The sequence below is a fragment of the Atractosteus spatula genome, chromosome 8, assembly GCF_055471065.1.
Source record: "Atractosteus spatula isolate fAtrSpa1 chromosome 8, fAtrSpa1.hap1, whole genome shotgun sequence".
Taxonomy (NCBI): Eukaryota; Metazoa; Chordata; class Actinopteri; order Semionotiformes; family Lepisosteidae; genus Atractosteus; species Atractosteus spatula.
In genome coordinates, this window is record NC_142713.1 from 61691827 (window position 1) to 61706338 (window position 14512).

Consider the following 14512-nt stretch of genomic DNA (forward strand, 5'->3'; position numbering starts at 1 on the left):
TTGCAAACAAAGCTTCCCCGGGGTCTTGTTAGAAATAATTTGTTTGCTGAGGTTTTCTGTTTAGCATTTAGATTGAGATTGCAATGCAGAGTGGCCCTAGCGTCCTGCCGTTCTCCTTCGTGACGTGTTGCCAATACATATTTTCAGTGTGGAATTACTTAAATATGAAGGATAGTCGTAATCCATTAGTCAAAAAAGAAAGAAATCATAAGATTTTCATTATATAAAAGAGATAATGAGGAAGCCTCAAAATAAAACATGTCTTCTGCTTTACAGACATCTGTCTCCTACCAATTAAATTATCACGAAACCTGTCCTAATAGGACATAAAAGTCAGGAGGCAGTCCTCCCTAATGTATTCCTTTGATAGCAGCGTGCCTGAAAAGGCCAATATACTCACCAGAACAGAAGTGTAAGATGTTTTGTGTCAACAGAGATAGCAGCTGTGACCTTGTTTGCAAAATCAGAAAGCACACTCGAAACTCCTGCGAGAGTGCGGCAGCACCAACACGCGAGCTGCAAGCGGACAAGAGGAGATTCATTCTGCGCTGGACAGTGAAAAGAAGAAAAGTCACAGCCAACGTCAGGAATGTGGATGATTTGGAACTGCTGGGACAAAAATGACTTAACTCATCCCTCCCAGACTTCAGCTAAGAATGTCTGTTTAGCAGAAGTGGTTTTGAGGATAATTTCTGCTTTCATCCCAAAACGTCTCTTAGTTTTGTAGCTCTGAAGGCTAGTTTCCAAACAATAGTCCTGACACCAGTATCCTAGTGTGTGTGTTGTACCCAGAATGCACTTCGGCATTTTGTATTGATTGATACAGAAATGACAGGTTCTTTGTTGCAAGCCCCAGGCACAGTGTAAGGTGTCATGCAAGGCAATGCTGTCTTGGTGGGTTGCTGAGACCTATGAGAATCATGTAGCACCAGAAAGGCTGCTTAGAAGATTTGATCAGCTGGTAGACCAGAAGCTTCTCAGTGACCTGGGTGGTGTTTCATGGACCTCCAGGGACTTATAATTGTAAAATGGCCAGACACGGTTTTATTAGGCTTTAAAAACAGAGTAAGACTGAATGCTAAGCTCCTGTGTTTTAAAACAGCTGACATACCTGTGAGACCACTTTCTGAAACAGGTAATGGCTTCCCAAAAACTCATTTGGTAACCAACTGCAAACCACCGTTGCTTTACAAGGAAGTGAGGCTTTCAATATTAGAAATCCTCAAAGGTATTGACAAAGTCAAGCCAGTGGATTTCTTCAGAGTCGTGAAGCACAAACCAGAGGACAAAAGCAGAAACTACATGGAAATGTATTTAAAACTGAGAACAGGACATACTTCTTCATACAAAACACTGTGGAACAAGCTACTCAGCCATGTTGTTGAATATACTGATACAGTACTTTGATTTCTTTCAAGAAACGACTGGATGAGATTGTTGGAACAATTAGATATTAACTAACAAATGGGCTAGATGGGTCTCTCTCTCTCTCATATGAAGTGTCTACCCCTTTAGGGTCATAACAGTCAGGTTTCTGCACATGTTCAGTATTTGATATTTTATATGAGGTTGTGATGGTGTTACTTAGATTGCACAGGCACTGAACTGAACATTTCCTTCCCAAATTAGCGCTTCATAATTGTTAAAGAAAAAAATATCTAATAAAATCATAATGCTTAACACTTTGATATATACGCAACATTTTTTCTAATGATCACTTCTTTAGTTGATCTATTTAATTAAATAGTACCATTGAAACCTGATTCAGAACAATTTTAAGAAACCCACCATCTTAACATCATTGTGACCCAAATTTTACTGTTTTCAAAGCTTTAATAGTGGATATTTCACCCTCACAGATGGAGGAGGTAAAATCAAGGTTTTGGGAGTTTTATGGCACAAGATGTGAGCTGAAGACTAGAAGGTGGTACTATAAAACCGATAGATATGTGTGATGGTCAAAGCACGAAATATCTCTCCAGATAGGTTTGTGAATAGACAGAATGGAGGTTGAATAAGCAGCTATACTTGTAAAACTACAATGGTATGATGTATCACTTTCTAGACTTTAAGATATTTCATATACGCAGAGATTGCTAGATGGAGGCTCCCATTAATTAACACGTATGAGAATTTTTCTTTTTATTCATCATTCGTCAAGTTTACGGTTTCATGTTCCCTGTGACTTTCTACATGCAACTTACTTCTGTGCAATTCTGCAAGTTCCACCTGAACAAGTAAAGCTGGGTCTCAGTTAGAAGCATCTGCATAGGAATCTATTTTATGGATCAGGAAAACACATACACCTTTGTTACTGCCTTGAAAAATAAAACAACTGATAAAAATGTTATGTACAACATTCAGATGTGGCCAGCATCCCTGCAACTCTCATCTGGCAGCCCACTGAAGCTAAGCGGGGTTGAGCATGGTCAGTACCTGGATGGGAGACCTCCTGGGAAGCTATGGTTGCTGCTAGAAGTGGTGTTAGTGAGAACAGCAGGAGGTGCCCAACCTGTGGTCTGTGTGGGTCCTAATGCCCTGGTATAGTGGCATATACTACACGATAGTGGGCACCGTCTTTCGGATGAGACGTTAAACCGAGGTGGTCTCAGTGGTCATTAAAGATCCCCAGGCATTTCTCGATAAGAGTAGGGAGTTATCCCAGTGTCTGGGCCAAATTTCCCCCCTCGGCCTTTACCGTGGCCTCCAAATTGACCCCATGTATGATTGGCTTGCACTTGCCCTGCGATGGACCAGCGCCCTGTCCAGGGTGTACCCTGCCTTGTGCTCATTGCTGGCTGGGTAGGCTCTGGCTTCCCGCGACACCGTATGGTCTAAAGTGGTTTGGCAAATGACATGACATCCAGATGTGACAGTTCCTTAACATGGTATCCTTGATTGGAAGCCATTTACATTAAAAATATTAAGTAGACCAGAATCTGGCTAGATCTGAAGGAATTACTATGGGAAGCTCAAGAACACTGCATCACTGATGCTCATAAAGATAACAGCCACCTGGAAAATGCATTGACAGGGTGCTAGCAAAGAGCTGATGTGCAAATTAGTGGCAGTCTAGGGCCTGTCATCTGATATTGTGGAGGAGACAGCACAACAGCTTCTACAACCATGGTATAGTGACAGACCAAGACCTTGATCCAATTGCTTGGAGACCGAGATGACTGGAGTGTCTCGTTCTGCTGCAGGCTTCTTCCACCTGAACAATTGTTTAGATGTTCCGGGTGGTTCATGTTCCGTCCACCTGCTCTTCCACTGTGCAACCCAGGAATAATAATAATAATAATAAAAAACTCTATTTTATATGGCACCTTTAAAGGTGGCTTCTCCAAGCACTTTACAGAATGTCAACAATAATAAATAAAAAGAATACATAAGATAAAACACAATTACAATATACAGAGGAGACTGAGGATGGTGGTACTAGGAAAAGCAGAGGGGCGAAGAATGGACCAGTTAAGTAAAGGCTTTTCTAAAGAAGAAGGTTTTGAGTCTGGATTTTAATGAGTTTAGAGAAGGTGACTCTCTGATATCCTTGGGCAGAGAGTTCCAGAGCTTGGGGGCATAACAGGAGAAGGCCCTGTCACCCATACAATGTAGACGGGCTTGGGGGACAGTTAGGAGACCAGAATTAGAAGAGCGAAGGTTGTGAAGTGGAGAGTAGGGCGATAATAGTTTAGACAGGTATTGAGGTGCCAAGCCATGCAGAGCCTTACAGGTGAGCATGAGGATTTTAAAGTCCACACAGAATTTGACAGGAAGCCAGTGCAAGGACTCCGGGATAGGAGTAATTTGATCACTTGCACTAGACCTGGTCAGGATTCTGGCTGCTGAATTTTGGACATACTGCAGTTTGTTCAAAGTAGATTTAGATACCCCAGTGAGTAGAGCACTACAGTAGTCAATTCGAGAGAACACAAATGTGTTGGTCAGTTTTTCATCCACAGTTAGTGATAGCATAGGGCATAGTCGAGCGATATTTCTCAGGTGAAAAAAAGATGTTTTGATAATATGCTGCACATGTGGGTCAAATGTTAATAGATAATCGAATATCACTCCAAGGTTTTTCAATTTAGACTGAAGCTCAAGTACAGAACCATCTACAGATAGGGTTAGAAGACTTGCTTTACGAAGATGATGGGAGGTGCCAATAAGCATGATTTCAGTCTTGTCACAGTTAAGAAGAAGGACATTTTGAGTCATCCAAGTTTATATGTCAGAGATGCAATTAGATAGAATAGAGACAGCCACATCAGTGTCAGGTTTGGCATGGATGTATATTTGAGTATCATCAGTGTAGAAATGATAGCTGAGGCCATGAGATCTTAAAAGCTGACCAAGTGGAAACATGCAAATGCTGAAGAGCAAGGAGCCCAGTATTGAGCCTGGAGGAACACCTGACTTAACAAGACCAACTTCAGACCTATGCCCATTAAGAGAGACAAAGTGACAGCGATCAGTGAGGTAAGACTTTAAGAACAGTGTCAGAAACTCCAAACACAGTCTCAAGATGAGAAAGTAAGATGTCATGGTCAACAGTCTCGAAAGCAGCACTGAGATCAAGAAGGATGAGTATAAAAAAGAGAACCAGAATCAGAAGCTATTAGAAGATTGTTAGTGACTTTGACCAGGGCAGTTTCTATGCTGTGAAGTTGACGGAAGCCAGATTGGAGGGGTTCAAAAAGGTTATTAATCATGAGGTGGTTATGTAACTGAAGTGTGACAGCATGTTCTAGAATTTTTTCAAGAAAGGTTAAGTTGGAGATGGGGTGAAAACTGGAAACCGTGGGGTTCCAGGAAATGATAACATTCTACATTTCAATTATGCATGATGTGATCAGACAGAGGATTTAGGGATGAGATTAAATGTCAGGAAGCTGTTGTGAAGCAAGTAGTTGATATACACTAATAATTGGACTTCTACATGAAAGAAATCTTTTATTCTGGCTTTGAGAAATGGACAGGTGCTTGAAAAGTAAAGTCCTTTACATGAAAGACTTTGCAGATGCAACAACATTCAGTCTGGCTGCTTCAAAAAAAATAAGGCTTCTGGCTCTTAATGCACAGTGATGCACGTATAGGTCGACGAGGAGACGAGGAGGCAGGTGAAAATAACACAAGTGTAAGACCGGGGTGCTGATCATAAATGTGATCTACACACAAAACACAAAACTTAACCCCCATTGCATCTTCTCTCAGCTGTTGTTGTTTGATAATGGTGCATAAATGGATAATGGGCACTGAATGCAGTACATGCATAGCACATGCTCTTTTTAAATAACTACTGAGTACAGTGCTCCAACTTGTGTGTATGCCGCAGAGACGTTTACAACCATTAATAAAGGAGCCATTAAACAAGAGGACACCCTTCTGTCATGACATACCTTCATTTTATTAAAAATAGAAAATGAATGAGAAGGTTCATATAATAGATGTCACAAGGCCTATATAACTTGGTATTATCAGTAAGGGAAATTCATTTTCCCTGAAAATGCTCTTCTCCAGGCAACACTAATGGAAATGTATTTTGTGTAAAAAATGTTTTTACCCCTCTAGTGCTTTCCATTAGGACAACGTTGTCAACTGCAGTACAAGGCTGCAGGAAGGGAAAGTAAGCTCACAGTGAGCTGAAAGACACAAAATGAAGTTTGATGTCGCAGAGCAGGCTCCAGGTTATTTTTTGAAGTATTTCTGATAATGTGGTTAAATGGATTTTTTTTATTGAATGCGGTGAAACAGAACTCTAAATAGTTTTATGTTAGATCAAAAAACCCTGCTAAGCTCTCCATTGTTACAATGACACAAACCTTTAAATAATCTCTAATATTTACAACAATACTCAAAGAAAGATTATTTTCAATGTGTGACCAAATCAGTACGTTTAAATTAATTAGAATAATTACAGAAGATAAAATCTTTTATCCATGGAGTATTTTTGTTGCAATTTTGTGCAATTTATTACATATCAATTAGTTGAGTACAAACGTCTACAAGGGATTTTAATTGGTTTTAACAGGAAATATGTTGGATTGTGCAACCGACACAATTAAAGCCCACAGAATTTCTTGTGTGTAACAGAAAAAAACTTAACATCCAGAAATGCACTTAGAAAACAAATGGGAAAAAAAACCACTCAGCAAAACCCAACAGCCGTTTGTTTTCTTTGTATGCTGTATTTCTATCCAATTAACCTGCTGTTTGTTGAGATTTGGTCACTCAAAGGAAGGCTTCATTTTGGACGTCGTTTCTCACCTGGATTTATGTTTGCCCAACTACACTACCATAAATCATGAATTTGCAGGAATAGAACCTTATTATCTTTCATCTTAGGCACCTTAGCAATCAGGCAGTAATTAACTGGTATCCAATGAATGTTTTACACTGGCAGCCTGAGTTTATAAACAGCAATGGACAGAGAAGGTAATTTATAAATTACATTACTTCCACTCTTCTCTCATTCCTTGGACTTTTTATTTTTGCTATGCATTAACACACACATTTTTGTTTTCTGGGAAATATAAAAGGTCTATATAAACAGGAAAAACAAGAATTGATCTTAAATTGTTTTCAAAATATGTGGGCACTCAAATGTCAGAATTGATTGAGTTCACATCTCTCTCTAAATGGTACAAACAATGACAGTGAAATGTAAGATATGTTTTTCCACTGCAGCACATAGTTACAGTGCCTTCAGAAAGTTTTCACCCCTCCAGAACAATTGCAAATATTGTTTTGTTAGAAATTCTAATGTATTGGAATAATTTGTTTCCCCTTGATTACCTGTACATATCACATTCAACAATTTAAGGGGGCAATTTTTTTAGCGTGTAACAGAAATTTATGAAAAATTATGTGGATGTTTTCTTAAGTATTCACTCCCCTAAGTCAATACTTTGTATAATCAGTGTTTGTAGCAAATAAAATGTAAAGTCTTGTTGGGCATGTCTCTATCAGCTTTGCGCATCTTGATCTGGGAATTTTCACTCATTCTTCCTTGTAGATTTGTTCAAGCTCTACTTGGTTGAATGGGTGAACCAACGTCAGTGAACCAAAATCTTCAAGTCCTTCCACAGATTCTCATTGGGATTCAAGTCTGGGATGTGGCAGGGATACTCCAGGACATTCACCTTCTTGTTTTGAAGTTGTCACTTTGGCTGCATGCTTGAGATCATTGTCCTGTTGGAATGAGGATCTTGGCCCCAGTCTTTGGCCTTTGTTGACTGAAGCAGGATTTGCCTTTATTTGTCTCCATTCTTTGTTCCCTCTGTCCTGAGAAGCACCTCAGACCCTGCCCTGATAAGCATCCCCATAAGATGATGCTGCTACCATGACTTATGGAGAGGATAGTGTTACACAAGAGATGGGCTGTGTTCAGCTTTAGCCAGGCATAACATTTTGCATTCAGGCCAAAGAGTTCAGGTTTTGTTTCCTCAGACTGGAGAGTCCTTTACCACATGGTCTTGCCTTCTTGCAGACTCCAGCTGTGCTACTATGGTAGCTTTTCTCAGCAGTGTCTTCTGTCTAGCGACTCTCCCATAGAGGCTCCATCTGCGCAGTGCTGCAGAGATTGCTGTCCTGTGGATAGGTTCTCCCATCTCTGCCATGGATGGTCATTGGGATCCTGCTTGCTTCCCTGACCCAGTTCCTTCTTGTCCAGTTGTTCAGTGTGGGAGAAGGGCCTGCTCTAGGAATAGTCTGGGTCGCTCCATATTCTTTGCATTTCCTAGTGATGGTTATGATTGAGCTCCTAGGAAATTTCAACACCCTAGACAGGTTTCTATACCCTCTTCAGATCTATACCTCCTTATAAATCTACCACAGAGCTGTACGGATGGTTCCTTGGTCTTCATGGTGGAGTTTCTCCTCTGACATGTACTGTGAACTGGAGGTCGTCATACAGACAGATGTATGTCTTCATGTCAACCGATTGAACTGACTGCAGGAAGGTTCCATTCAAGGTTTAAAACAAGCTCACAAGGAAATTAGATGTCCCTGAGCTCAATTAGGAGTGGCACAGCAAAGGGGGTGAAAACCTATCAACACATTTCAATGTTTTCTTTGAAATGACATGTAAAAACTATAGATGTTTCATCACACTTTGACATTATAGAGTATATTGTGTAGATTAGTGACAAAACAAATCCCATAGAAAAGTGTTTCTATTAGAGTCTGCAACATAACAAATGGGTGAAAACGTTATGAAGACACTGTCTACACAATAGTAGATAACAGCACCTGTAGTTCTACCCAATGCATTACCAAGTTACCATGCTCATAACCCATAAAGGCATTAGACATGAATGGCTCAAGACTGGACCATGTCAGTAATGGACTGTGACATGGCTTTGTGTGCTGTGGTGGCACCTCGGAGGTTGGGTGGTGTTAGCTGTCCAGGGCTCCTACAGCTCCCAATGAATAAGGAAGTCCTGTAACTTTCCCAGCTCCAGCAGGCTCTTGATGATGTCACTGAGGGACAGGCCTCTCTTCCAATCAGCACTGACCCTCCTGCACAACACCGCAGTGCCTAAAGTACATGACGTTTTGAATGGCTTGATGGACAGGCGGCTGGGAGGAGTCTGTCTGCACCACCCACTTCTCCCAGGGTGGGTACAGGGCTCATCAAGCTGAGCCAATGCACGAAGGCATGGCTGACTGTTACAAATTGGGTGAGTGTACAATTAAAACCAATACTTAACCACTTTAAATGTGTATTTTATTATTGTCCAAGTTATTTGGCAAATGACTCCAACGCCATTCCATTTCCTCATGTGTAAAACATTCTGATTTGTCTCATCTGCCACTGAACTTTAGGGTAGTGGAGACCTGTCAGCTACAGTAGGCTTATAAGCTGTTCTTTCTGTTATTCTGGAGAGGAATGATGATAAACTGTAAAGCATGACAGGCGTACCCCGAGTTTCTGAACCAATCTTCTTGTGAGTGTTACTCTTTTTTTCCCCAAACACATTAAGAATTCTAAAAACGTGAAACGACTTCAGCATTAAGTGGGAAGTAATGCTATAGTGATCAAAATATTGCCATTATTGTCACGATTGTAGTCCCTCCTCCTTATGGGCGCTCCGGCTCTTCCTTGTTTGCCTCATTCCCCGCACCTGTCCCCTGTTCCCGTCCTCCTTAAAAGCCAGGCGCTGACGTCAGTCCTGGCTCTGCGTCTGATTTCCACATCGTGTGACCCCGGGACCTGGCTGCGCCTGGCTCCGTTATGTTTTTAGCTTCCTGCTCCTGCTCCTGCTCCCCCCGCCGGTCCCGACCCGGCACCTGATTTTAGTCCCTTGTTTTTGATGGATCACCCGGCCACAGACTCTTGCTTGTTTTTTGGATTCTCCCTTGGACTTATTCTTTGGATTGTTTGCCTCGGCCACACCTCCCCGGACCACCAGCACTGCATGGACACGCCCCCCTGTTTTCATCCCCGTATTCCTGCATGACTTTTCTCCCCAGTGTTTCCTCACTATTTCGGATTGTGTCATCCGCATAGGGTCCGGAAAGAACTGTTTCGTTACAATTATCAATTAAAAAAAATAGAAACTGATTGAAGCAATTAATATTTTATCACATCAAACTTTTTAACTTAGAAAATGAGGAAGTAATACCTTTGCCTTCTCTCATGTTTTTTTTTTAAACTAAATGTGGTTGATCTGTAATTCTTTACAGATAGAGAGGAATCTTGTAAGCTTTAAGATCTGGAAAGAGCTCTTTGCAACACCTGTACATCAGAACTAAAGACAATCTTTCCAATGTAATTTCATTTTATACATCATGAAAGTAGCTTTGGAATGATCTCTGCAAAGATATATCACAATTCTTTTATATATGCAAAATATAGTAAATGCACACTTAAGGGCGGAGCGGTGGCCCTGCGGCTCAGGATCTGCACCTGTGACTGGAAGGTTGCCGGTTCAAATCCCATGGCTGGCAGAAGAATCCTACTCCCTTGGGCCCCTGAGCAAGGTCCTTAACCCCAACTGCTCCAGGGGTGCTGTACAATGGCTGACCCTGTGCTCTGACCCCAAGCTTCTCTCCCTGTCTGTGTGTCTATGTCTCATGGAGAAAAGCTGGGGTATGTGAAAAGATGAATTCCTAATACAAGAAATTGTATAGGGCTAATAAAGAAACATTATTATTATTATTAATCAGAAATTCGTAATGGAAAATGTATTTTGATATTCTAATAGTCATCATCATAATTCAAATGTGTGCTCAGTACCCACACCTGCCTGTGGACAATTGATTGAAGCCGTGTGGCAATTTTGTCATGTTTATGCACCATTTGTCTCAGAAGTATGCAGCCCTTGAAAAAATAAAGGACGGATTAAATACATTTTGTATTTGTCTATTATTTAATTGAATAAGCTGACATTTATTATTTATTATTATGTGCATTTAGGAAATGAAGTGACAAATGTTATTTATTTACGTATTCATATTTATTAAACCTAATGTTTATTTTTCCTGCTTATAATTCTGATCATTTCTATGTCCTACAAACATGGGCTGTCTGAAACTGTGGTCTTGTGGCCCCTAAGCCCAGATCCTCTGGACCGTCTGTGTAAAAAATACCCTTTCTACATTATCCATCTACAAAATGAATTATTACTCTGGAGTACCTCCCATTTTCTTTTAAAATGTAGAGTTAGCAATTAAAAATATAAAAAAATATATTTTTCAAAATGCGGATTTCCAAAATGTATACAACATTTCTTAGAAACATAAGATTTTTATTAATTTTAACTTGTTTTAATTAATGCTGAAAATATAGCTCTCTAAATAAAAAAAGGCGCTAGTATATACACTTTAAATTTTTCATGTTTAATCAGATTTTAAATGTTAACTGTATATCAATGCATATAGTAAATTTACTGTCTTTCTGTTTGCTCAAAATATTTTTTTCTGAAAAAGATAATAGTACACCTCACATGCATTTACTAACTTAAAAGCAATTTAGACCCTCTCATATTTATAATGCACTTCTCTATTGTCTTTTGTAAATTTTTTATATCCATATTCAGTTATATAATACATACAGCATTCTTGAATAATACATTTGATTACATCACAGTTAGAGTTTTTATCCATCACCCTAATCCCATGCAATTCTTCTTATTCTTATTCATTGCAACTCAAACTTATTTGTATAGATCATATAATTTTATTTTTTTCATTTTTCCTTTAAAATTGTAATTGTTCTTCAAAACATTTGCAATGAAATGTTCTTAAACAGTTGCAGACACCCCTTCTAATCACCTCTTGGAGCAAAACCATAAAACAATGCACACATTGCAGTTCTTTACTGCAAATTTCAAATTATTCGGTGTACTACAAGTGAATGAGACAGCTGCAGACGTACACAGCGACTTACTTTTGCAGGTTTCCTAGCGAGTCACCAACAGCATTCTTGACTTCCTCCTGGCCAGGTTTTAAAACCTTCTCCTTCAGCCCGGTAAATCCTCCGAAAGGCATCTTTTCTCTGGCTTGTCTTCCTTGATCTGAATCACCACACCTTGGTCATCTTTTCAAGTTTACACCAAGTGCCTGTTCTTCCTCTGCCTGCACTGCCTCCTTCCAGTGATCTGACGCTGCAACCAGTTGCTATGGTAAGGTATAAGGATGAGGATCACTGAAGAATCCTCAAGGTTGGAGTCTACAGATGGGATCTCCGGCACACCATTGCAATTCCACCCCGAGATCCGGCGTCGGACAGCCCTTTACTAAATTACCATGTTTTCAGACCAGGGGAGCACAGGTTCTCCAGTCTCTCCTGCTGGAACATGCTTCTCGGTCCTAGTGCCAGACCTGGAGAAGGCGTCTCTCTGACAGTTTTTCCGAGGCAGTGGTGTTGATGTGACAGGCTGACCCGCAGACAGAGCACTGCCGTGCATCAGTGAGCTATCACCTGCCTCAGATCCTGCCCCCTCTGCCAGAGAGATCTGATACGGAGCCTGGGACTGGAAACAAAGTTTATTAAAAATTGACAAGTAACTCCCTCGGTTCTGGGCTCCATGACACAGGCCAGGCTCGTGTGCTGTGTGCTAAACACTGCTTGTGAGATGCTTGTGAGCTACGCTTTGTGCTGTGTTGTGTGTTGTATGCTAGGCTTGTGAACTGTGTGTTGTGAGCTACGCTTTGTGCTGTGTGCTGTGTGTTGTGTGTTGTATGCTAGGCTTGTGAACTGTGTGTTGTGAGCTACGCTTTGTGCTGTGTTGTGTGTTGTGTGCTAGGCTTGTGAGCTGTGTGTAATGAGCTATGCTTTGTGCTGTGTGCTGTGTGTTGTGTGTTGTATGCTAGGCTTGTGAACTGTGTGTTGTGAGCTACGCTTTGTGCTGTGTTGTGTGTTGTGTGCTAGGCTTGTGATCTGTGTGTAATGAGCTATGCTTTGTGCTGTGTGCTGTGTGTTGTGTGTTGTATGCTAGGCTTGTGAACTGTGTGTTGTGAGCTACGCTTTGTGCTGTGTTGTGTGTTGTGTGCTAGGCTTGTGAGCTGTGTGTAATGAGCTATGCTTTGTGCTGTGTGCTGTGTGTTGTGTGTTGTATGCTAGGCTTGTGAACTGTGTGTTGTGAGCTACGCTTTGTGCTGTGTTGTGTGTTGTGTGCTAGGCTTGTGAGCTGTGTGTAATGAGCTATGCTTTGTGCTGTGTGCTGTGTGTTGTGTGTTGTATGCTAGGCTTGTGAACTGTGTGTTGTGAGCTACGCTTTGTGCTGTGTTGTGTGTTGTGTGCTAGGCTTGTGAGCTGTGTGTAATGAGCTATGCTTTGTGCTGTGTGCTGTGTGTTGTGTGTTGTATGCTAGGCTTGTGAACTGTGTGTTGTGAGCTACGCTTTGTGCTGTGTTGTGTGTTGTGTGCTAGGCTTGTGAGCTGTGTGTAATGAGCTATGCTTTGTGCTGTGTGCTGTGTGTTGTGTGTTGTATGCTAGGCTTGTGAACTGTGTGTTGTGAGCTACGCTTTGTGCTGTGTTGTGTGTTGTGTGCTAGGCTTGTGAGCTGTGTGTAATGAGCTATGCTTTGTGCTGTGTGCTGTGTGTTGTGTGTTGTATGCTAGGCTTGTGAACTGTGTGTTGTGAGCTACGCTTTGTGCTGTGTTGTGTGTTGTGTGCTAGGCTTGTGAGCTGTGTGTAATGAGCTATGCTTTGTGCTGTGTGCTGTGTGTTGTGTGTTGTATGCTAGGCTTGTGAACTGTGTGTTGTGAGCTACGCTTTGTGCTGTGTTGTGTGTTGTGTGCTAGGCTTGTGAGCTGTGTGTAATGAGCTATGCTTTGTGCTGTGTGCTGTGTGTTGTGTGTTGTATGCTAGGCTTGTGAACTGTGTGTTGTGAGCTACGCTTTGTGCTGTGTTGTGTGTTGTGTGCTAGGCTTGTGAGCTGTGTGTAATGAGCTATGCTTTGTGCTGTGTGCTGTGTGTTGTGTGTTGTATGCTAGGCTTGTGAACTGTGTGTTGTGAGCTACGCTTTGTGCTGTGTTGTGTGTTGTGTGCTAGGCTTGTGAGCTGTGTGTAATGAGCTATGCTTTGTGCTGTGTGCTGTGTGTTGTGTGTTGTATGCTAGGCTTGTGAACTGTGTGTTGTGAGCTACGCTTTGTGCTGTGTTGTGTGTTGTGTGCTAGGCTTGTGAGCTGTGTGTAATGAGCTATGCTTTGTGCTGTGTGCTGTGTGTTGTGTGTTGTATGCTAGGCTTGTGAACTGTGTGTTGTAAGCTCTGTTTTGCGCTGTGTGTAGTGTGCTGTGTGCTAGTCTGGGCTAGTGTTCTGCATCCTGTTGTATACTATTGTGTTACTATTGTAAATGTACATTGTGATGTTTTTGCCAGTCTAAATTTAAATGGAGATTTGTTCTGGAGTAAGTTTACAGTCAACTGCGATGGGCTGGTATTGTTGGCAGGACAGGGTTCAGTCACCCCGAGACCCTGTACTAGATCATTTGTGTTCTAATTGCTTGTTTGTAGGAAAGGAGGTAAAGTGTACTGGAAACTGTATTCCTTCCAGTTTCAGCATAATAAATAAGCAATTTGCCTCAAAACGCATACATTAATGCTAATTTATTTCGAGCATTAGAATTAAATTATTTAAAACATAACAGTGTGAGCTTACCTTTTAAAAAATAACAGAAAGCTACATCTTGTTGGCGACTTAATTCAAACATCTATGCACACCCAATTAATTAAAAAGTAAGGACTATCCTCATGTAGGAATAATAACGGTGCTATCGGGCTGTGATTATGTATTACTCATCTGGATTTCCTGGCATTGGCTCAGGAAGATCTTAAGGATATAAACTAGAATTAAATACCATATCATAATTTGGAGAAAATAAACAGACATTGTGAATTTGTATTCTTCTATATTTTAATATCCATCAGACATAGACTAATCACATATGGACTATCAAGATGAAGATGAAGCACTTGGTATAGTGGTCAGTGCTGCTGCTGCCTCACAGTTCTTGGGTCCTATGTTAGATTCGAACCTGGGACACTTTCTGTGTGGAGTGTGC

At 41.0% G+C, this 14512-nt stretch overlaps 1 protein-coding gene across 1 annotated transcript in view; it reads right to left on the reverse strand.

Annotated features, from left to right (window-relative positions):
* Positions 1–11493, reverse strand: part of slc17a8 (solute carrier family 17 member 8) — a 31041-nt gene extending 19548 nt beyond the window's left edge. The window contains exon 1 of the mRNA XM_088923529.1: positions 11393–11493. Coding sequence (XP_088779655.1) covers positions 11393–11493 — 101 coding nt within the window. The remainder of the gene's footprint in view (positions 1–11392) is intronic.
* Positions 11494–14512: the final 3019 nt, after the last annotated feature.